Source organism: Myotis daubentonii, chromosome 1, assembly GCF_963259705.1.
Source record: "Myotis daubentonii chromosome 1, mMyoDau2.1, whole genome shotgun sequence".
Lineage (NCBI taxonomy): Eukaryota > Metazoa > Chordata > Mammalia > Chiroptera > Vespertilionidae > Myotis > Myotis daubentonii.
Window position 1 is genome coordinate 209,179,046 of NC_081840.1, and position 24,048 is coordinate 209,203,093.

General features: G+C 37.1%; 1 protein-coding gene across 15 annotated transcripts in view; it reads left to right on the plus strand.

The window, feature by feature from the left end:
• PDS5A (PDS5 cohesin associated factor A) overlaps window positions 1-24,048 on the plus strand; it is a 114,653-nt gene that overhangs the window by 51,493 nt on the left and 39,112 nt on the right. For 14 of the 15 annotated variants that reach the window (XR_009449684.1, XR_009449686.1, XR_009449685.1 and 11 more), the window contains 10 exons: window positions 1,815-1,930; window positions 6,168-6,262; window positions 7,154-7,299; window positions 10,423-10,574; window positions 12,119-12,232; window positions 13,741-13,822; window positions 15,295-15,343; window positions 15,766-15,905; window positions 21,569-21,684; window positions 23,062-23,167. Coding sequence is in view for 10 of the 15 variants with exons in the window: in XM_059673033.1 (XP_059529016.1) it covers window positions 1,815-1,930; window positions 6,168-6,262; window positions 7,154-7,299; window positions 10,423-10,574; window positions 12,119-12,232; window positions 13,741-13,822; window positions 15,295-15,343; window positions 15,766-15,905; window positions 21,569-21,684; window positions 23,062-23,167 (1,116 nt within the window). In the remaining 5 variants the exon portion in view is untranslated. The remainder of the gene's footprint in view (window positions 1-1,814; window positions 1,931-6,167; window positions 6,263-7,153; window positions 7,300-10,422; window positions 10,575-12,118; window positions 12,233-13,740; window positions 13,823-15,294; window positions 15,344-15,765; window positions 15,906-21,568; window positions 21,685-23,061; window positions 23,168-24,048) is intronic. The other variant, XM_059673041.1, reaches the window with a different exon arrangement.

Here is a 24,048-nt window from a genome sequence, read left to right on the forward strand (position 1 = left end):
AAAGTCACTGGCAAATTGTTGATGCAAAATCTCTAATATTTGTCCACTGTTTTAATTATTAAGATATATATATGTATTTATAGTCAAACAATGTATTATGTAATATCTTAATGAGATAATTTTACACTTTGAGATAGATTAATAATATAGTTGTACATCATTTTTGCATCAAAAAATTATACCATCACTATAAATTATATTCCAACTTCACTCAAGGAATTTATTTTAAACAGTGGTTTTTTTCATTTTTAAAAATGTTTTGTTTGATTTAGAGAGAAGGAGAGGAAGGAAGCGAAGGAAAGAGGGAGAGAGGGAGGGAGGGAGGGAGGGGGAAAGGGAGAGAGAGAGAAAAATATCAGTTGTTGTTCCACATATTGATATATTCAGAATTCTCACTTATTTTTATTTCAGTAGTTAAATACATAGATGTGAAATATAACATCATTTGAAATAATCACTAAGCTACTAAAGTAGTCACTTGTAAATAGAATAAGACTTCCCCTATTCTAGTGTTTGACATTTAAGAGATAGATTGATTTCTTTAAAAAAATAAATCATGTTGGCTAGTCAATTGTACTTACTAAAAGGCAGCACTAATCTGTTTGTCACATTGCCTGAGAAAAACTTTGCCGAAGTAAGTCGTTTTGTGATTATAAGTGTTCAATAAAGCTTCATAACATTTTCATTTTTCATGTTTGATACATGTGCCCATTTTATCCATAAAATCCCTATTCCTGAAAGTGAAGATAAGGAATCATAAAGAAAAGATTATATCTCATACTCCTTTTTCTTTTTTAACTTACTATCTTATGAATATTTGTTACTGGATTTCTGGTATTGCTTTAGACGTTGTATTTGAATATTTAAAAAATCAGCAGTTGCTTTTAATCATTGCCTTTATTTTCCTAGTGAATATCTGATTTTTAAAAACACCTTATGGTTTCAGAATAATTTATATTAAGAGATGACATCACTAGTGAAATTGGAACATAATTTTCATAACATATTGATTCAGGACAAGAAAATAGGAAGCCCCTATCAAAAACAACTTTTAAGTTTTGCTTTTTGTAGTACTCAGTTTAATATCTTCTTTTTTTTTTTTTTTTTTTATTGCTTAAAGTATTACAAAGGGTATTACATATGTATCCATTTTATCCCCCCGCCCTAGACAGTCCCCTAGCCTCCCCTATCACCCAGTGTCTTATGTCCATTGGTTATGCTTATATGCATGCATACAAGTCCTTTAGTTGATCTAGTTTAATATCTTCTTATTAACATTCTTGTTCTTCTATTAAAATGAGTTTCCCTGAATTATGACATTCTTCTGTGTTTTATTCTCCAGTCAACAGAGGATCGATCCTTGTTTAAAACTTTACATATCAAAACCTTAATTGACATGGGTTTATTTTGGAGTTCAAATTATAGGAACGATTTCTTGTAAAAAAAAAAAAAAAAGGCTTATTAGGATGGGAATTATTTGCAGCTTCTCCTTTCACAGAATTTTTTCTAGGAGCCTTAGGGAATTTTAGAATTGAAGATTACCTTACTTCTGTAACATCTGTGTAGACTGCAAGCAAGCAGGGAAGTAGGCATATATTAGCAGCTGCGAGGGTTTGAAGTAAGAGCAAAGAACCAGATATGATCTAACATAGAATCAAAACAATATCAGCATAGTAAAGGAGAGCATGTATTTTAAAGTTCTCATATCACTATAAGCAGAATATGAAACTTTAGCTTTTGGGGAATGTTTCATTTTATTTTCTATGATCCAATGAATAAATTGCCAGATTCATTTATTTTCTCTTTTCCCTTAGAGCAATGATGGAGAAGAGCGATTAGCCGTTGTTCGACTTTTAGCTAAATTGTTTGGTTCTAAAGATTCTGATTTGGCAACACAGAATCGTCCTCTTTGGCAGTGTTTTCTTGGACGGTAAGAGAACATATAATTCTATGGATTCTTTATATTTTGGAGACCAATATGGTCCACTAAAACCACACATATATCAAAACTTTAATGGATAAGTGTTTGTTTCTTTAGTATCTGTGTTGCTATCTTTCTTGGAGAACAAATTAGAAGACAGATTTTTTTTTTTTAAATATATTTTATTGATTTTTTACAGAGAGGAAGGGAGAGAGATAGTGAGTTAGAAACATCAATGAGAGAAACATCTATCAGCTGCCTCCTGCACATCTCCCACTGGGGATGTGCCCGCAACCCAGGTACATGTCCTTGACCGGAATCAAACCTGGGACCTTTCAGTCCACAAGCTGACGCTCTATCCACTGAGCCAAACCGGTTTCGGCAGAAGACAGATTTTTATGAAGAAGGCTTATTGCTTATCCACATAACAGTTTTAATCTTTTTTGTGCTAAATAATGTCATTAGAATAAATAGGAAACATCTAAGAGTGTTCAAAATCTTAAGATTTTTAAATAAAAATCATGTAAGTGAAGACATACTTATTCCATTTTTCAGTCCACCAATTCATTTACTAGTGCTTATCTTTTAGGTCTGTAGCATGTCTAATTGCATGGTGTATGTTTTGAACTAATTTGGTATCGTCTGATTTTGAAATTGAAAATACCATTCCACTTCACTCAAATAGTTTTTAAGGTTCCCTCTCAAGAACTTAGAATTATTACATTCTATCAACTTGATGTTAAGGTTGAAAAAAATCTATGCAATGTATTAAATTCCCCTTTGCATTCCTGTACGTATTTCTTTGTTTCAAAATTTGATTAAAAAGTCAATTTTTACTATTAGTATTCTGGAGAGCATTTGAGATTTACCATTGTTTAATTGAACCTATTCAGAAAATGTGCTCAGAAATTTTCTTAAAGTAAATTTGATATAATACTTGTAATAATAGTCTTAGGTTAAACACTAAAATAGAACAAATCAGAAATTTTGGACACTGACATAATGATAACTTACACTTTGAAAGTCTTAATTGGATTAAGTAATCTAATCTAATAAAAGAGAAACATGGTAATTGGTGTACAACCGCTACCCTTCCCATTGGCTAATCAGGGAGATATGCAAATTAACTGTCAGCCAAGATGGTGGCCGGCAGCCAGGCAGCTTGAAACTAACATGAGGCTTGCTTGCTTCAGTTACGGAGGACTCCAACGTTCCCCGCCTGCCGCTGCAGGCCTCTGAGCTGGCAGTTTGAAACATTTCAACAACAAAAAAAACCCCCCAGAAACCAGCTTTCAGCGAGCTGGGATCTCAGAGCTGAAGTCAGAGCTGGAGTTATACATTGTTTCGATTACCTACTTTCAGCAGCGGAGGCCTAAGAGCTGGAGCCTCAGAGTTAAAGCTGGCCCAGAATTAAAAAAAGAAAAAGAAAAAAAGGAGCGGTTGGGAGCTTCCGTCACCCGCCAGCCTGAAAACAGCCCTCAGCCCCTCACCCAGACTGGCCAGGCACCCCAGTGGGGACCCCCACCCTGAAGGGTGTGTGACCAGCTGCAAACAGCCCTCACCCAGGCTGGCCAGGCACCCCAGTGGGGACCCCAACTCTGAAGGGTGTGTGACCAGCTGCAAACAGCCCTCAGCCCCTCACCCAGGCTGGTCAGGCACCCCAGTGGGGACCCCCACCCTGATCCAGGACACCCTTCAGGGCAAACCAGCCAGCCCCACCCATGCACCAGGCCTCTATTCTATATAGTAAAAGGGTAATATGCCTCCTAGCACCAGGATCAGCGGAGCCGAGAGGACTCCCAGCACCGGGATCAGCGTGACGGGGCAGCGCCCAAACCCCCTGATCACCCTGCGACTCTGTGTGTGACGGGGTGGGGCCACAAACTCCCTATCCGCCCTGCTCTGTTCGTGACCGGAAGGCACCCCAACCTCCTGATCAGCCCTGCTCTGTGCCTGATACGGGGGAGCTCCCCAACCTCTGATCACCCTGCGGCTCTGTGTGTGACAGGGTGCGGCGCCCAACCCCCTGATCGGCCCTGCTCTGTGTGACAGGGTGCGGTGCCCCAACGCCCCCACCCTCCATGGGCCCTGCTCTTTGTGTGACTGGGTAGATCCATAACCTCCCCATCGGCCCTGCCCTGAGTGTGAGAGTGGTGGCGCCCCAACCCCCTGATCCGCCCTGCTCTGTGTGTGACAGGGGGCGGTGCCCCCAACTCCCCTATCAGCCCTACTCTCTGAGTGACGGGGGAGCTCCTCAACCCCCTGACGTGCCCTGCTCTGTGCCTGACAGGGGGTGGCATCGACCCTGCCTTGAGTGTGACAGGGGGCAGTGCCCCAACCCCCCATTCGGCCCTGATCTGAGCCCAACCAGGGGCTGCACCTAGGGATTGGGCCTGCCCTCTGCCACCCGGGAGCAGGCCTAAGCCAGCAGGTCGTTATCTCCCGAGGGGTCCCAGACTGCGAGAGGGCACAGGCCAGGCTGAGGGAGCCCCCCTCCCCCCCGAGTGCACAAATTTTTGTGCACTGGGCCTCTAGTATTTAAATAACCAAGCTTAAATTTATAAGAATTAGAGTAGAAAGAATGAAGAAGTGTACTTGTCAATATGTAGAGGAGTAATTCTGTCCTTGTGATTGACATCAATATTTATAACAACAAAATTCAAGAATCCTTTTTTTACTTGTGTTACTTGTAAAAACTAAACCATAAGAGTATTCTTTTTTCCTTTTTTTAAAATAATTTTCTTTTTTTATAATATATTTTTATTGATTTCAGAGAGGAAGGAAAGAGAGAGATAGAAATATTAGTGATGAGAGAGAATCATAGATTGGCTGCCTCCTGCACACCCCACACTGGGGATCGAGCCCACAACCCAGGCATGTGCCCTGACTGGGAATAAATCTGTGACCTTCTGGTTCATAGATCGACACCCGACCATTGAGCAACACCGGCTGGGCAGAGCTTTCTTTATAGTTTTAAATTCACTGCTATTTCCCGCAATGGGTTTCTGATTCATGGAAAAGTATTAACAGTCTGTTTTATTTTCCTTAATTATTTAGCAACAAGTATTTTGATACTTTGTAATTAACTTGGTCATAAATAGCGTTTTTATTTTTCTCTGGCAGTTAGAAAATTATAAATCCTAAATGCAAGAATTTATTAAAATATGATTGATTATCTCTGGATAAGAAAGTAGGCATGGACATTAAAATTAAAACATTTATTAAATTGCTTTAGTTTAATTGGTTGTGGAGTTTTTTTGTTTTAATATGTTTTTTGTTTGTTGTTTTTGTTTTTATTACTGATTTCAGAGAGACTAAGGGAGAGGGAGAGAGAGATAAAAACATCAGTGATGAGAGAGAATCATCCGTTGGCTGCCTCTTGCACTCCCCCTAGTGGGGATTGAGCCCAGAAACCCGATCATGTGCCCTGCTTGGGAATCAGGGAAATCAAACTGTGACCTCCTGTCTGGTTCCTGGTCCACACTCAACCATTGGGCCACACTGGCCAGGCTAATTGGTTGTTTATGAGATCACTTAAAAAGTAAAAATATTGCCTGCTATTTAAAATCACATTACCATTAATAGTTGGTTTTCAAACTGTCCAAAATTTTAAAATTTGAGTTATTCAGCTTATTATTATTTTATATGCAGTCTTTTTTTATGTGCAGTTTTGAATTCACATGTGGTATTTCATAGGTGTTGAATTCTTACAATATATGATACCTTTAAAAGAGCATTTTAATGTTGGTCCTGTCCACATGAAACTTTGTTTGTGAGGCAGTATGACACATGCACTTCATGTACTCATCTTTGAACTTCTGGATCTGCCTCATATATGATTTCTTTCTACCTCACATCTCCCTGGTATTTTCCTCATAGAAAAATATTTTCAAGTAGATTTTGTGTGTTTCAAATATTTATTTTGTTTGTTTGTTTTATAGAATAATTTTAAACTCTTACATTTTTGGCTCTACAAAGTTGTTGGTAGTGTGGGTTGGGAGATGTGTTTAGACTGCCTTTTGTTTGTTTTAGAATGGTAAATAAATTCTGTTTTCAAACTGTTTTTGTGAAATTATTGTTTTACTTTATATTCTTCCTTCAGAACATGTTAATTGTCATAATAATCACACTTTCTAATCAGTAATTTCATGTTTATGGGCATTTACATAATGTTAGATATGTGTACCTTATTTGAAAATAATTGTTTTGCCTTACAACTAATATTTAGCAATCTTTTCATATGTAGATTTAATGACATTCATGTTCCTGTGAGATTAGAAAGTGTGAAATTTGCCAGTCACTGTTTAATGAATCACCCAGATTTAGCAAAGGATCTCACAGGTAAGGTAGCTGGTTTATATTATTTTATATGTGGCCTTTAACCTTAACTTCAGTTTTTGAATTAGATTTTAATTCTGGCAGGCACTATTTCAGGTCTATATCAGCCATGGAGTAGTAAATGATTTCATGTTAATATAATAAAAGTATATTTGAAATCTTCATATTGTAATCCTTTAGAATTTTTTGGAAATCATAGTTTGAGGAAGTAGGCTTTTATGATATGTTATTATGAAATCACTATACCTATGTGAAAATTAAACATAGTAACATCAATTAATAACTAAGAAAGTGGTTACCTTCTGGACTAGACTAGAATTTCTTATTATTCACTTGAACATAGAGCATTTGAACCTATTTATTTGGTAATGGCAAATAAATGGCTTCTATCAAAATGCTGTTCACCAAAAAAGAGGGAGTAACATTTTTTTGTTTTGATTTTATTTATATTGTAAATATTCAGGAATTTTTTATAGGCCATAGAATGTTAATTCTGTATTTTATATTGTGTAATGTGCAGATATATACCTATCAGCAAACTTACTATAAGCCTTTTTTACTGTTTTTCTTTTTTCAATCTTAATTTGTACTGTAACTTAAATTGTAATATGTTTAATCAGATACTGTGTTGTGATTTGACTTTTCCAGAATAGTTGATGTAAAATACATTATTTATTTGGATATGATTGTGCAGTAGTAAATACTATGGTATAGTTTATTTTGTGTTTACATAGGGTATTGCCACCTCAAAAATAAAATGCTTTAAATTTATGCACATTTTATAAATATTGTAAACATTGTGGACAAAAGCTTAAAGCATTAGACTCTTCTATCATTCTGAACATGACAGATATGATAGCCAACATTTATTTTTAGTTTTTTCTCTTTTTACAGAATATTTGAAAGTTAGATCACACGACCCAGAAGAAGCTATTCGCCATGATGTCATTGTTACCATAATAACAGCTGCCAAAAGAGACCTTGCCTTAGTAAATGATCAGCTACTTGGCTTTGTAAGGGAAAGAACACTGGATAAACGGGTAAACTCTGAGGAATCTTACTCTTTTGTAATTTACTTTGTTTAAATTGTTTACTAACTGCAATAGAATTTATTTTCTATTGTTATATTTAAAGCTTTTTTGTGTGAAAATCAAATTAATACACTGCCAAATAAAGAGCTAATAATTTGTATTTCTGTGTATTTTTAAATTACCTTCATAAATGAATACACTGTATTCTATAGCTTTTCAGATCTTAGGCATGCATGGATTGCTTCTAGCTTACCTTTTAAAAAGAATAGCTAGCCTGGCCAGTGTGGCTCAGTGGTTGAGTGTCAACCCAAAACCAGTAGGTCACAATTTGATTCCCAGTCAAGGCACATGCCAAGGTTGTGGGCTCCACCCCCATTAGGGGGCATGCATTAGGGGGATGATTCTCTGTTACCATTGATGTTTCTATCTCTCCCTCTCCCTTCCTCTCTAAAATTAATATAAATATATTTTTTAAAAGCTAAAGTTTTATTTTACCTTTTCACTTTCATGATGAGTTTTGAAAGAGTAGTGATTGATTATATTTATCACCTGTAAATATTTTCAAAAGGGACTGTATTCTATTATTTAGGTGGATATGCTGTCATTCATTTAACTAAAAGATAATCATATTTTCTCTGACTATGATGTTTTCATATTGGTATGCCAATCTAAGGGCAGAAATCACAGTTGTGTGTTTATTTGCTCTTTTTGTGTGGTGTCCACCGTGTGGAAGCAGTTAAAAACATGGGTTGCCCTGGCCAGGTAGCTCAGTTGGTTAGAGCGTCATCCCCATGTGCCAAGGTTGTGGGTTCAAACCCCAGTCAGGGGACATATAAGAAGCAACCAAGGAATGCATAAATTATAAGTGGGGAGAAAATACCTCTTCCTCTTATTTTCTCTTTAAAATCAATACATTTTTTAAAAATTAAAACACACACATGTGGGTTATATGGAAAAGTAGTATTAAGAACAGCAGTAGCAATTGCTAAGGCATAGTGTCATCCATGAGCAAAAGACAGACATGCAAGACAGGCTGATTAGATGTGCTACTTATAAACGTCTTTAACAAAGGTTTGTCTTTGCGCTGTGCTATTTTATTGGGGCGTAGATGAAAACCTGCTGTTCTCCCAAATCCAGTGTAGTTTAATTATAATTTCAGGGTAGAAGTGATATTTATTGGTTATGAAATAAAGCAAGCTGTATTCTTTAAGTCCTTTTGAAATAGTCAAGAAAGGCAGTTATGTAGCATAGACACTGTTTAACTTGTTCAGCTATGTCAATAATTCTGACTTTGAAAAGTTTTCCCCTTGACTTTAATTTAAATGAAATGATACTCTGCATAGTAGTAACTTGATAATTGGCCCACCCCACAGCCCACACATACCAGTTTAAAGTATTGCTGTTTGATTTATTTCCTCTTTTTAGGAACATTTCATTCCTATTTCTGTCAATGTTTGTTTATAGTTTCAGAAAGAGTGACTGAATGAATCTTCCTGCATGATGTGATATGCTCATAATAGCACTACTGGATATTTTAGGAAAGGAGAGGGAGAGAGACATAGAAACATCAATGATGAGAAAGAATTATTGATCAGCTGTCTCCTGCACGCCCCCTACTAAGGGTCGAGCCCACAACCCGGGCATGTGCCCTAACTGGGATTCGAACCATGACCTCCTGGTTCATAGGTCAATGCTCAACCACTGAGCCATCCCGGCCCAGCCTTATTGGATATTTTAGATGTAATAAATTAGATGGCCTTGGGTATAGCCTTTCTGAAATTTGTTTTCTCTATAAAATGTAAGGACAGGACTTAATCTTAGGTGTTACTGCTTAAATTATTTGGTTTTGTGTAACAAATGTTACAAACCATCTATTACCTGTTGTATGGGAACAAAGTTTCATTCCGTCTACTACACAAATTTTATTAAGGAGTTTAAATTTAAACTAAAGATAGTATTCTCTGATTTGTTATTGAGACAAATATATTTTTTGGTTATTGCTTTATTACATTTTACTATCATGGTTCTAACTATGTTTTGTTTTGTGTGGTTTTTTTTTAATATATTGATTTTTTTACAGAGAGGAAAGGAGAGAGATAGAGAGTTAGAAACATCGATGAGAGTGAAACATCGATCAGCTGCCTCCTGCACACCCCCCACTGGGGATGCGCTCACAACCAAGGTACATGCCCTTGACCAGAATCGAACCTGGGACCTTTCAGTCCTCAGGCTGACGCTCTATCCACTGAGCCAAACCGGTCCCGGCCTAACTATGTTTTTATAGTCTCCTTTTCTGTACACCCTCCTCCAACTACCTTTATTTCCACCTAGTAAACCATCCCAAACTCTAGAAGTTCCACAGAGTCTTTCACTGACTAGTACGTGGCTAGGTAAATCATTTGCCCTCGTAATCTCTAAGGTAGGGAAGTTCACCTAAGAAGCTCTCCAAGGTGCTTTCCAATTTAGTAATTCCAGGATCTTGGTATTAAATTTTGCTCTTGTTCTGAGCTAACATCAAATGGGATGTAACTAGGATAAACCATTCTTTTTTGTGTACAGAGTGCATTTCATATATTTTTACCCTTTAATTGCTTCTAAAACTTGGCCAAATTTTTTTTAGACAGAATTGGATGAAATCTTTTTAAGATTTACAATTGCTTGGCTTTGAGGAAAATAAATTGGCAGATGATTTAGCAGAATTTGCGTTGGATAATTTTTTTTTAAATACATTTTATTGATTTTTTACAGAGAGGAAGAGAGAGGGACAGAGAGTTAGAAACATCGATGAGAGAGAAACATCGATCAGCTGCCTCTTGCACACCTCCTACTGGGGATGTGCCTGCAAGCCTTGGCCAGAATTGAACCTGGGACCTTTCAGTCCACAGGCCGATGCTCTGTCCACTGAGCCAAACCGGTCAGGGCATTGGATAATTTCTAAAGTAGCCTGATTTTTAAGTCAGAGCATATTCAAAATTGTTGGTTAAACAGTTTGTCTGCCTCTTATGAAAAATATTGTGCTGTTTTTGTACACATAAATCTAATAGTACAACCTAGTAAAGAATTGGCAATTTTTGCAGATTGGTATACTAAAGTTTGATATCTAGCTCATTCAATAAACTTTATACTTTCTAGTGGCGAGTAAGAAAAGAAGCTATGATGGGTTTGGCTCAGCTTTATAAGAAATACTGTCTTCATGGTGAAGCAGGAAAGGAAGCTGCAGAGAAAGTGAGCTGGATAAAAGACAAACTTTTGCATATTTATTATCAGAATAGCATCGATGACAAGTGAGTAATATGTTGCTAGAATGGTTGAATGTAAAGGTGCTTTTAATTTCTAAAAAATAAAAATTCTATTTAATTTTTTAATAACTTCTAAGTTTAGAAACTATTTTCCATATATTTGTGCATGCTAGCCCATATAATAAAAGGCTAATATGCAAATTGTCCCCTTGACTGGGAGTTTGGCCAGGGGGTGGGGCCAGCCGGCCAACTGCCCGCAGCCCCTCCTTCCAGCCGGCCTGGCCCCACCCATGCACAGATTTGTGCACCAGGCCTCTAGTGTTTGTATAAGACTCTAGCCAATATTGTAAGGTAGCATAATAATAGTGAAATAGGCATAGGCTTTGGATTCATACTAGAGACCAAATGTTCATTCTGCCCTTTATTGGGTGTGTGCTCTTGCACAACTGACAACTTCTATGCCACTTCAGTTTTATCTAAAAAGGAATAATAAAGCCTTCCTTAAAGAATTGTCATGTGGATTAAGTAAAATAATGAATGTAAAGCCCCCTAGCTCTATACCTGGCAATACAGCACTATTTAATAATTATTAATTATTATTTTTCCTTTTTACAACACCATAAGTACCAATAGAGGTATTACTGTGTTATTTTTTTATTGTGGTATAATTGACATAATTATATAGTGGTTCCATACAATATAGTGGTTCCATCTTTGTGTATATTGAGAAATGATTGCCACAGTAAGTCTGGTTAACATTCATCCCCATACATAATAGTTATGATTTTTTTCATGTGATGAGGCCTTTTGTCATTTTCATTATTTGAATGTTACTTATTATTTTATATTGGATTGTAATAATGATTTTGGTTTTTGTAAAATACTTGGTAATGTGTTATTGAATTAAATTGACTGACTACTTTGCATCACTGGATATGTATTTTATTGATTAATGAAGAAGAGCCCTTGTATTATCTTATTCCAATGATATTGAATAATAAATATAAGCTTAGCAAGATCATGGAAAGAAGAGATATCAACTATACACGGAAAAGCTAAATTTTCAGGAAGTAGTATGAAGGTAGAACCCCCTGATTTTTTTTTTTTAAATGACAGCATGTGAAAGGAGCTGAACTGTAATCAAAGGAAATTAATGTGGGGTTTTGGTAGGTTGTTTTGGTTTAGAATTAGCTATTCTTGAGATCATAGCTTTATATATTAGTATTAAGTCATTTGTTATAGCTCCAGACCATTGGAAGAATAGGTGACTTAGTACCTTAGCACCCTGTGTTTAGGAATGACATACAACCCTTTTAGAACACCTATTTCATACTGACAAATTAGACAATAAAGCCACAAAACTATCTCCAGGGAAAAGAACTGGTCACATATTGATCATTTTCATTGTATTTACACATATTCATACCACCCTTGGCATGTTATCTTTGCAGAATGTGGTTCTAACACAAAATGGCTATTTTTAAAAAACGAAACAGTGTTATCTGGGAGGTTTTTCGTTTGTTTCATAGACTATAGATAAAAATCTCTAAAAAGTAGAATAATTGTGTTATTGGGTGTTTGTTTCGTAGGCTGTTGGTAGAAAAAATCTTTGCTCAGTATCTTGTTCCCCACAATCTGGAAACGGAAGAGAGAATGAAATGCTTGTATTATTTATATGCTAGTTTGGATCCAAATGCTGTCAAGTAAGTTACTTTTTTATGATTGTTTGGATTACTTTCTGAAAATTTTACTTTATCTGATCTAATTAATTGTTCATGATGGGGTTATTGCTTCTGGTTGTATCAAGAACCTCAGATAAATATATACAGAGAAAATTTTTATAAGTTCAGAGTTAGTCCAAAGCAAGAATATGCCTGTAGGCATATTTGGCAACTGAATCAGTAATATCGTTTCAGAGATTCAATTAAGTCCCCATGTCAAAAGTACCTATTGTCTACCTCTTGACTGAGGTGTAAATCATACTGTTGGAGCTTTACCACACTAAACCTCAGACTGGTTCTTTGTCAGGCAAGTATATCCAAATCACCTCTATGTAGAATGTCCATATACATATTTCTTCTGAACCATTTGGAGTAATTTGAAGACATTGGATTTCTTCATCACTGAATACTTTAGTCTATATCCCCTAAGAACAAGGATATTCTTTTATGTAAACAGAGTACCCTTATCAAAATCAAGAGGTTTAACATTGATACACTATTATTTTCTAATCCAATATATATTCATTCAGATTTCCTCCATTGTCCAAGTAATATTCTTTATAGATATTTATTTTCTCATTGTAGGTTTACACATTGCATATTTGGTTGTCATATCTCTAGTCGCTTAATGTGGAACGATTTCCTTGGTCTTTTTTGTCTTTTATGACTTTGATGGTTTTTGGAAGAATATTGAGCATGCCACTTATTTTGTAGATTGTTCCCTCAATTTGGGTTCACCTGGTATTTATTAGATTGAGATTATAGTTTTTCAGCAGAAATTCCACAGAGGTACGATTGTATCATGTTAGGAGGCATTATCTTTTTTAAAAGATTTGCAAGTGGGTCCTAATTATCTAGATAATAAACCCCTGAACTAAAGTTTGGTCTCTGTTTATATTTCAGAATATTTGGCAAAGAATACTTAGAGTTAGACTAATTTCTGAGGTCCTCTGGGCACCTGGAATTATGGAGTGGGTTTATGAGAGAAGAAAATTTGCTTCGTTGAGAGAAAAGAATTCTGAATAAACACACTCCATTTTAAATGTGGCATCTCAGATCTACATCATTTCTGAGCAATTCATATTTTGAAATAGTCTGCTGACCTTTATGTATATCCCCTTAGCCTGGCATAAAAAGGCCTTCATCATCTCATCCTTTTCTGTAGTATATGCCATGCATTTTGATAACATTTTATCTTTCTCTATACCAGAACATTCTAGCTATCTCTATTTAGAATGTCTTTCAATTCCTTCATTTACCTGTCAGATGCTGTTTATCCTTCTTTATTTTCTCTCATAAGAAACCATATATTTGTCATTTTACATTAAACTATCTTAATACTAATAATTGTATTTTCTGGTGCTTAAAATATTAGGTAAATGTAGAATAATGATGCATCTACATCATGCAACAAGAAAAGTAATGAAATTAAACACTTACCAGTATTGTTATATTATGCACTGTTTTCATATTTGTAACTTTATTTTCAGAGCTCTCAATGAAATGTGGAAATGTCAGAACATGCTTAGAAGTCATGTACGAGAACTCTTGGATTTGCACAAGCAGCCTACAGTAAGTTCATGATTTGTTTAAATTCATTGTTATAGTCATTATCCAGATTTTCTGTAGTTATATATAATGAAGCAAATAGGAAGTATCTGAATTGTTCTATTTACCAAATGTCAGTTAAACATAATTTCTGTAGTTATCCAAGCAAAATTTCCATTACACATTAGTATAACAAAATTTTATTTTCCACCACAAGGAAAGAAACCGTGTTTTCTCATTTATCAAGTATTTAGACACTAATATATTACGCATAATTTTTCAAAATTCAAATAATAAAAATTAAACCTCAAGATAAAATTATATTAGAAGTAATAATCTTTTTTACTCCATGTTTTCTGGTCCTTCAGTGGAGAGTCAGTGTCAAATCAGGTATCAATCCTATAAATATGCCAAATTCAAATTAACAAAAGAAATTCTGTCCAACATTTTCTGGAAGGTGGAGTAAAGAAATTTAATGCTCTTTTAATATATTTCTAAATGTGTTTGTTAGAATACATGTTCTTTTTTTAAAATATATTTTTTAAAATTTATTTCAGAAAAAACGGGAGAGGGAGAGAGATAGAAATATCAGTAATGAGAGAGAATCATTGATTGGCTGCCTCCTGCATGCCCCTCAACCCAGGCATGTCCCCTGACCCGGAATTGAACCATGACCTGGTTCATAGGTCGACGCTCAACCACTGAGCAACACCAGCCGGGCTAGAATACATGTTATTAATCAGGGAACCATAGACTGAAACCTTTCAAGGGTTCATGGACACTAAAGCAAGAGTTGACAGACTTTTTTTTAAATAAGTAGATAGTAAAATTTGGGCTTTGCCAACTATACACTCTGTGGTGAACTCTCAACTCTCCCTTTGTAGTGCAAAAACAGTTTTAGACAAAATGTAAATAAATGGTCATGATTGTGTTCCAGCAAAAGTTCAACAAAAGCAGGTGGTCCGTGGAACCATAGTTTACCAATTTCTGATACAAATTCCTCAAGTTTCATACAAATTTAAGTCTCTTTTTTGTAATGGAGGAAGGGGGAGCACATTTTGGAGGGGAGGGGATTTTCTGAGGTTATTTATGTAAGGCCACACAAAAGCTAATAGAATTCTATTCAGGAGGAAAACATTTCTAGTCTTCACATTATTAGTTTATTTTCTTTGGTGTATGGTTTCATAGTAATTTCCATATAATTGCTTTATATCAAAGTTATCCTGTTCAATCTTCTGGCAAGATAATTTTCCTATGAAAATTATATACTCTAAATTTTTAAATACCTGTTACTGCTGACATCCCCTTTCCTTCTTTTTGTCCTAACTTAATAATTGTTGCTAGTACACAATTTTTTATTATCAACTTAGGCTATAGATATGATAATACTAGATATGGTAATATTTTTAACTTAAAAAATATAATCCTGAGCATAGATTTTTTCCCAGAAATTTAGTAGCACATATCACTTCTTTTGTTTTTGTTTTAAATTTCAGTCAGAGACTAACTGTTCTGCCATGTTTGGAAAACTGATGACCATAGCAAGTGAGTATGTTTATTTACTCTGTAGATATATAATAAACATCAAAACAGACAAATAATTTTCCCAGTGGGACTATCAATTTAAATAAGGGAAAATGATCCTTTCCTTAGTAGTTTTATTTCGAAGTCCCAGTTAGGCTGATATTCTCTTGCTAGCTCAAGAGATAGAGGGATAGAGATATAGAAACATTGATGGGAGAGAAACTTCAATTAGTTGCCTCCGGCATGCTCCCCACTAGGGATCGAGCCTGAAACCTGGGAATGTGCCCGTACCGGGAATGGAACCAGTTAGTTCCTGGGTTGATGCTCAACCACTGAGCCACACCCGAGGGCACTCAGCATTATTTTATTTTTAAGACAACTTTCTTTTAACTTAGTAGAGTAGTTTCTCTTAATGTATTATTGATGCTCTTTTAATTTTATAGAGAATTTGCCTGACCCTGGGAAAGCACAAGATTTTGTGAAGAAATTTAACCAGGTTCTCGGTGATGATGAGAAACTGCGGTCTCAATTGGAGTTATTAATCAGCCCAACCTGTTCATGTAAACAGGCAGATGTTTGTGTGGTTAGTAAATTATACTTTTACATTTGCTCTTCTAACTTTGCTTATAGAAATTTATATTTTATTAAAATCTGATTTACAGAGATTATTTTAGTTGTGTGAATTTACCAGTATTGTGAGATCTGGCTTACCTAGGGAATATATCTGTGGTAACTTAGTTCTCTTTACTTACCACTCTTCAGCCAAAATTCCAGGAAAAACATTAGAGAACTAAGCCAGGGAGATTGGTCCTAGGAACTGAGCAAGATAAAATGCTTTGTATTTAGTAGACATTCATTAAGTGAATAAGAATTTTCTAAATGCTTGTTTGTGTATACATTTTCTTCTACCATATATTAGCAAGGAGATAGCCCTTGTCAAGAAATCAGCAATAGTTACATTGCTGTCTAAGTATTTATAGATAAGGTAATTCCTATTTAGGCTTTTGTCTTCATTCTATTCTTGGACTCTTTATTTTATAGAAAATCAGTATCATTGAAAACTTTATTCGCTCATTTATTTAGCATTTTATGAGCCATGCTGGCCAGGCAAGCCTCATTTTTCTCATCTCTAAATTTTAACTCCTTCATAGGGTTGTTAGAAGATTTGTCATTCATTCATATATATATATATATATATATATATATATATATATATATATATATATATATATATATCATATATATATATATATATATCATATATGTGTGTGTGTATTATGCTATATATATAGCATAATATTAGATCTAATAGCCGAATGACCTTCTAGATGTCCTTCTGGATGACCTTCAGATGAAGCCAGGGCTGGGAGGGCCAAGCCCCTTGCACAAATTTCGTGCATCGGGCCCCTAGTCCTATCTAATAAAAGAGAAACATGGTAATTAGCATACGACCACTACCCTTCCCATTGGCTAATCAGGGAGATATGCAAATTAACTGCCAGCCAAGATGGCGGCCGGCAGCCAGGCAGCTTGAAACTAACATGAGGCTTGCTTGCTTCAGTGACAGAGGAAACCAACGTTCCCCGCCTGCCTTGCCGGCCTCTGAGCCTGCAGTTTGAAACATTGTAACAAATATAGAAGCTAAACAAAACCCCAGAAACCTGCTTTCAGCGAGCCAGGATCTCAGAGCTGGAGTTATACATTGTTTCGATTATAGAATGCAAACAAACCAGATACCTGCTTTCAGCAGCGGAGGCCTAAGAGCTGGAGCCTCAGAGCTAAAGCTGGCCCAGAATAAAAAAAGAAAAAAGGAGCAGTTGGGAGCTTCCGTCACCCGCCAGCCTGAAAACAGCCCTCAGCCCCTCACCCAGACTGGACAGGCACCCCAGTGGGGACCCCACCCTGATCCAGGACACCCTTCAGTGCAAACCAGCCCACCCCCACCCGTGCACCAGGCCTCTATCCTATATAGTAAAAGGGTAATATGCCTCCCAGCACCAGAGTCAGCATGACGGGGGGCAGCGCCCAAACCCCCTGATTGCCCTGCGGCTCTGTGGGTGACAGGGGGCAGTGCCCCAACATCCCTATCAGCCCTACTCTGTGACAGGGGGGAGCTCCTCAACCCCCTGATGGGCCCTGGTCTGTGCATGACAGGGGGGAGCTCCCCAACCCCCTGATGGGCCCTTCTCTGTGCGTGACAGGGGGGAGCTCCCCAACCCTTTGATCGACCCTGCTCTGTGCGTGACAGGGTAAGGGGCCCCAACCACCCTGATGGGCCCTGCTCTGTGCGTGACAGGGGGCAGCACCCCAACCCCCTGATCGGCCCTGCCTTGAGTGTGACAGGGGGCGGTGCCCCAAACCCCCAATCGGCCCTACCCTGAACGTGACTGAGGGTGGCATCGCAACCTCCCAATCCGCCCTGCTCTGTGCATGACTGGGGGCAGCGCCCCAACTCCCCAATTGGCCCTGCTCTGAGCCCGACCAGGGGCTGCACCTAGGGATTAGGCCTGCCCTCTGCCACCCGGGAGCAGGCCTAAGCCAGCAGGGCGTTATCTCCCGAGGTGTCCCAGACTGGGAGAGGGCACAGGCCGGGCTGAGGGACCTCCCATTCCCCCCCCCCCCGAGTGCACAAATTTTTGTGCACCGGGCCTCTAGTATTATAATAAAAATGTAATATGCTAATTAGACCAGACGCCCTACCGGGACAAAGCAAGAGCTGCAGCTGCGGGATTGAGGCAGCCATAGCAGTTGCTAAGGCGGAATCCAGGCATGCCATGGCTGCAAAAGACCTACTCTTGCATGAATTATGTATATCAGGCCTCTAATGTGTGTGTGTGTGTGTGCATGTGTGTGTGTGTGTGTATATACACACATATATACATCCTTGTCCCTACACTACCCTTTAAGAGTTAAGTAAATTGTATTTCTATGGTATTACACATAGATAACAACCACTGTGTATGGGACCAATCCTTAATAGATGAAAAAAAGAAAGAAAAATTTAGATATTTGTGTCTAACTTTGTTCTAGAAAAATAAGGATGGGATAATTATTTAAATATGTAATAAGGTATAAGAACTATAATATATGTTTACAAAATTGTTTGAGAGCATGGAGTTAGGTATTTTTTTTATTCAGTCGGGGGATACAGGGTATCTAAGTGGATCTAAAAAAGACCAATAATTATTTCTAGTATTATTGTTTACATACATGGGTATATTTTATATAGCCATGATATGGAAGCAACCTAGGTGTCTGTTGATAGATGAATGGATAAAGAAAGTTGTACACACACTGGACTATTACTCAGTCATGAAAAAGAATGAAATCTTGCCCTTTGCAACAACATGAATGGACCTAGAGCAGTGATGGCGAACCTATGACACACGTGTCAGAGGTGACACGCAAACTCATTTTTTTGGTTGATTTTTCTTTGTTAAATGGCATTTAAATATATAAAATAAATATTAAAAATATAAGTCTTTGTTTTACTATGGTTTCAAATATCAAAAAATTTCTGTATGTGACACGGCACCAGAGTTAAGTTAAGGTTTTTCAAAATGTTGACACGCCAAGCTCAAAAGGTTCGCCATCACTGACCTAGAGGGTACTATGCTAAGTGGAATAAGTAAGAAAAAGACAAGCCTGTATTGTTTCACTTATATGTAGAATATAAAAAACTAAACAAATGAACTAACAAAACAAGATAGACTCATAGATAGAGATGAAACTGATAGTTGCCACAAAGTTGGGATGATGGGCAGATGAGCAAAAAGGTAAAGGGAATTGTGAGATACAAACTTGTAAGTCGTGTGGATGTAACGTACATCATAGGGAATGCAGTCAATAATATCACAATAACTACAGAGAGATGATTACTAGATTCATGCTGATCATTTCTTAAGGTATATAAATGTCAAATCACTGTTGTACACTTGAATCTAATATATTACTGTATGTCAACTATAATCTTAAAAGAGCTTTACATTTAGAATAAGCTTATAAATAGAGTTACTACTTTATAGTTTGAATGCACTTAATGTGTTTATCTTCTCAGCTAAAATTTACATTTACTCCTCAGATACTCAATTAAAAGCCTTGTCATTAGAGTAAATTTCTTTATCTAGTGCCCAGCATATTGTAACTTTGACCTTGTCTCTAGGTGGTTCAGTCCCTATAATCATTAAGTGCTGTATTCTTTAGACATTTACAGCAATGTCTTTTCTTTGTAGTTTCTATTTGATATAATGCCACCATCTTCGACTCAGCTGTTTATCCAAAAGTGAAGATCTTTATAAAAATATTTATACACTTATGAATCTGTCTCTTTTTTTTCTCTAACTCCATCATTTATTTTATTTCATTCTTATATTCAACTCTTGACCTCTAGCTCTCTTAAAGATGGTCCCAGAAATAGGTCATGCTTAGCTTCACACGTGCACTGATGCTACAAAATGTAGCTCTGAATGCTTCTTAAAGGGTCCTGTTCAGGTTATACTTCAGGTGAAAGTCCATCTTGAAATTTCCTCTCCCACAGGCTGAACGTGGAGAGAGAGAGAGAGAGAGAGAGAGCGCGCGCGCAAACATCGGGTAAATCAAAGTTTAATCTCTTGTATCCACAATAATTAATAGATAAAATAGTTATTTAAAATCATGCAAAGAGACACTGAAATATGTGCCATTTTTGGACTCACATATGGGGACCAAATAAATAAAATGAACCAAGCCTATCACTAAACGTTTCTCAATGGTAAAATGTCACAAGATGATAAGCTATAATTAAAATACATTCCAGTTGACCCTGCAAGTAACATATGGCCTATTTACCCAAGATAATTTTATATTCTTTTTTTTTTTTTTTAATCCTCACCTGAGGATACATTTTTATTTTTATTCTTTTTTTTTTTTTTTTTAAGAGAGAGAGAAACATCATTCGGTTGCCTACAGTTACGAGGCCCCACGGAGAATTGAACCCACAACCTAGATATGTGCCCTGACTGGGAATCAAACCCAGAACCTTTTGGTGGGATGACACTCCAACCAACTGAACCACCTGGCCAGGACCTACATTCTTGATTTCCTCAGAGCACACAGTCTTTCCAATTGGATCCAAGATGAATGATTGTAAAGATCCCAGATCTCCCTAGATGAGGCAGGGAGCCACCGGACTGAGAAATGCGGGGCTGGACATAAGGCCCTGCCATCCAAATACTCTGGTTTCAAATGAGCACTTTGCTGGGGTCCAACCCCAGCAGGTCCAGGGGTTCCCAAAGGCGTAGACGGAGTCGGCGAAGAAGGAACGACACAGAGGCAGCCTTCAGTTGATCAGCAGCCTAGCCAGGATCTCTAGCCAGGTTCTGGTCAGGATCTCCAGCGAAGTTCTGGTTAGGATCTCCAGCCAGGTTCTGTGTCCATGTTCTCTTGCTAGGTTCTCCAGGTTCTCCAGCCAGGATCAGTCACCAGGTTCTAGTCAGGTTCTCTTGCCGTGTTCTATCCAGGTTCTGTAGCCAGGTTCTGTCTCTAGGTTCTTCAGCCAGGTTCTCTCGCTAGGTTCTGTCTCTAGGTTCTGTGGCCAGTTTCTGTCCAGGGTCTTTTGCCATGTTCTCTCCAGCGAAGTTCTTCTGTCTCTAGGCTCTGTGTAGGTTCTGTGTCTAGGTTCTGTGGCCAGTTTCTGTCCAGGATCTTTTGCCATGTTCTCTCGCTAGGTTCTGTCTCCAGTTTCTGTCCAGGATCTTTTGCCATGTTCTCTCCAGCGAAGTTCTTCTGTCCTTGGTTCTGTGTAGGTTCTGTATGTAGGTTCTGTCTTCTAAGTTCTGTCTGAATCTGTCTCTTTTTAAAAAACAAATGATTGACCTAAAACACATTATTCTGTCAAATTATGAAATAAACCAAGAAACTTATCCATGAAAGTGTACATTGTTTTGGTTTTTTCAAAAGTAAAGCATCAAAAATTTTATGGGAGAAATAGGAGACAAAGGCATAAATCACACCATATTATTTCTATTTTGTTCTCCACAATCCAGATTTTGCAGTGATTGCCTAAGGAGTGCATAATTTCAGTCAGAGTCTAAAGCAGAAGAGTGTGTGTGTGTGTGTGTGTGTGTGTGTGTGTGTGTGTGTGTGTGTGTGTGTATGTGTGTGTTCTGCTGGTTTTGAATCTTTAAATGCTTTTGATGTATATAATCATATTTATTTTGAAAAACATGAAAGTGAATCATACTTATGGTAAAACTCTTTGCTTTTTAGAGAGAAATAGCTCGGAAACTTGCAAATCCTAAACAGCCAACAAATCCTTTTTTAGAGATGGTCAAATTTCTGTTGGAAAGAATTGCACCTGTGCATATTGATTCCGAAGCCATAAGGTAAGCTAGGAAATATATTTACTCAAAAATAAAATATAATCTAAAACTACAGTGTTGTAAATTTAAATTCTTGGTTTCTAAGTAGACCTGAAAATGTTCCCTGTATACCTTTCTAATAGAAGCATACAGGTTGAAAGAATGCCCTGTTTATTTTCCAGTCTTTGTCTTAATTCAGTGCTTTTTTATTTTTTAACAGTTCCTGTGTTTATTTTTAGTTTATATGTGCTCATTAAAGAAAACCTATGACATAAGGATAGAGAAGAAAATTTAAATATATAGACTATCAATCAATCAATCTTTGAGTTTTTCTTTTTTTAATTTAAAGAATGAAATCTTATAACACCAAAAGCCAAAGAATCACAGATTTTACTATATAAACATCTGTAACTTCTGTATGTTTAAGCAGATAAAATAAACAACAACAACAAAGAAGTCTTTAGAAGTTTATGGGAGAACAGAACTTGGGGGCAGAGACTCTATTTTTTAATCCTCACCGCAGTTATATTTTTACTGATTTTGAGAGGGGGGGTTTGGGGGGGCGGGTGGGGGGCATCAATCGTTTGCCTCCTGTATTCACCCTGACTGAGAATCAAACCCACAACCACTTGGTATACGGGACAATACTCCAACCAACTGAGCCAGTTGACCAGGGTTATCTTTGGGGTTTTTTAACCATTTTAATGATTGCATAATATTCTTTAGTATGTATTACATCACTGTTCACTTGAGGTATGTGAAAACAGAGTAATGTTTTGAAAAGAGCACAAGATTACCATCATACTGGTCTGGTTTCAAAACCTGTTTAATACTGCTCTGTGGCTTTTGAAAAAAGCCCTCTAATTTACCTGAGTTTTTAATTTATTTTTTACTTTAGTATGGGTGTAACATCTCCTTTGGATGATTGTGAGATTTAGCGATAACATATAAAAAGTAAGGAGCCTGGCCCTGACTGGTTTTGCTTAGTGGTTAGAGCATTGGCCGTTGTACTGAAGGGTCACAGGTTCAGTTCCAATCAAGGGCAGGTACCTCGTTTGCAGACTTGATCCCTAGCCCAGGGTGCATGTGGAAGGCAACCAATCAATGTGTCTCTTTCACATTGATGTTTCTATCTCTCTGTCTCTCAACCTCCCTTTCCACTCTCTGAAAATCAATAGGGAAAAAATATCCTCGGGTGAGGGTTAACAAAACAAAAGTAAGGAGCCTGGCATAATTGATAGCTGTTTTTTATTAACTGTTCCCATAGTTTCATACATTTCAGTTGTTTCCAATGATTTCCTGTTGTACTTTTGTGAATACTTTTCCCTTGCACTAAGTATTTTTCTAGTTGATAAGCTGTATACTATGGTGTTACTAATTTAGATTTTCTTGTATTAATAGTGCACTGGTAAAACTGATGAACAAATCAATAGAGGGGACAGCAGATGATGAAGAGGAGGGTGTAAGTCCAGATACAGCTATTCGTTCAGGACTTGAACTTCTTAAGGTATTTTTGAAACATTTTTGTCTATAGCAGTTTAGTAATCACTTGTTTTATTAAAAACTTTTCATGTTGACATTATTACAGATCCCCCCCCCCCTTTGCCCACCTCTACCTATCTCCCCCTCTTTTAACCTTCACACTATTTTTCCATGTCCATGGGATATGCATGTATATGTTCCTTAGCTAATCCCTTCAACTTCTTTATCCAGTCACCTCCACCCCCACCCCTCCCCTCTGGCTCTCTCCTCTCTGTTCCATGTATCCATGCTCTGGTTCCATTTTGTTCATCGGTTTATTTTGTTCATTAGATTCCACAAGGAATCAAAATTTGAATTTTGTTAAGGATATGCAAGAGTTAGGCCTTATTTCATTGGAAGCTATTCAAAAGATTTAAACTTTTTGTAGCGATCATATTTTATAAAAATACCTTTTTACATTTATAATAATGTAATTATTTTACATTAAAAAATAACATTTTTGAGCCCTAGCTTCATTGGTTAGACTAGCATTGGTTTGCGGACTGAAGGGCCACAGTTTCAATTCTGGTCAAGGGGACATACCTTGGTTGCAGGCTCAATCCCTGGCCCTGGTCAGGATGCATGCAGGAGGCAACCCATCAATAGATCATTTGCATGTCTGCTGTGCTCTATTCTATTACAATAGAATATGTTAAATGATCTAGTACCTTTTAAAGAACCTGCATCTGAAGTAGTAGGATTGCTCATGAGAATATTATATGACAACGTATGTCTTATCAGGGAATTTTTAAACTATTGGTAATTGTAATAGATGTCAAAATATTCAGAGAATTGAGCCAATTAGTAAGGTCAGGCAAGACTTAATAGAAAAGATAGGACTTAATCTAGGAGACAAACATCATCAAA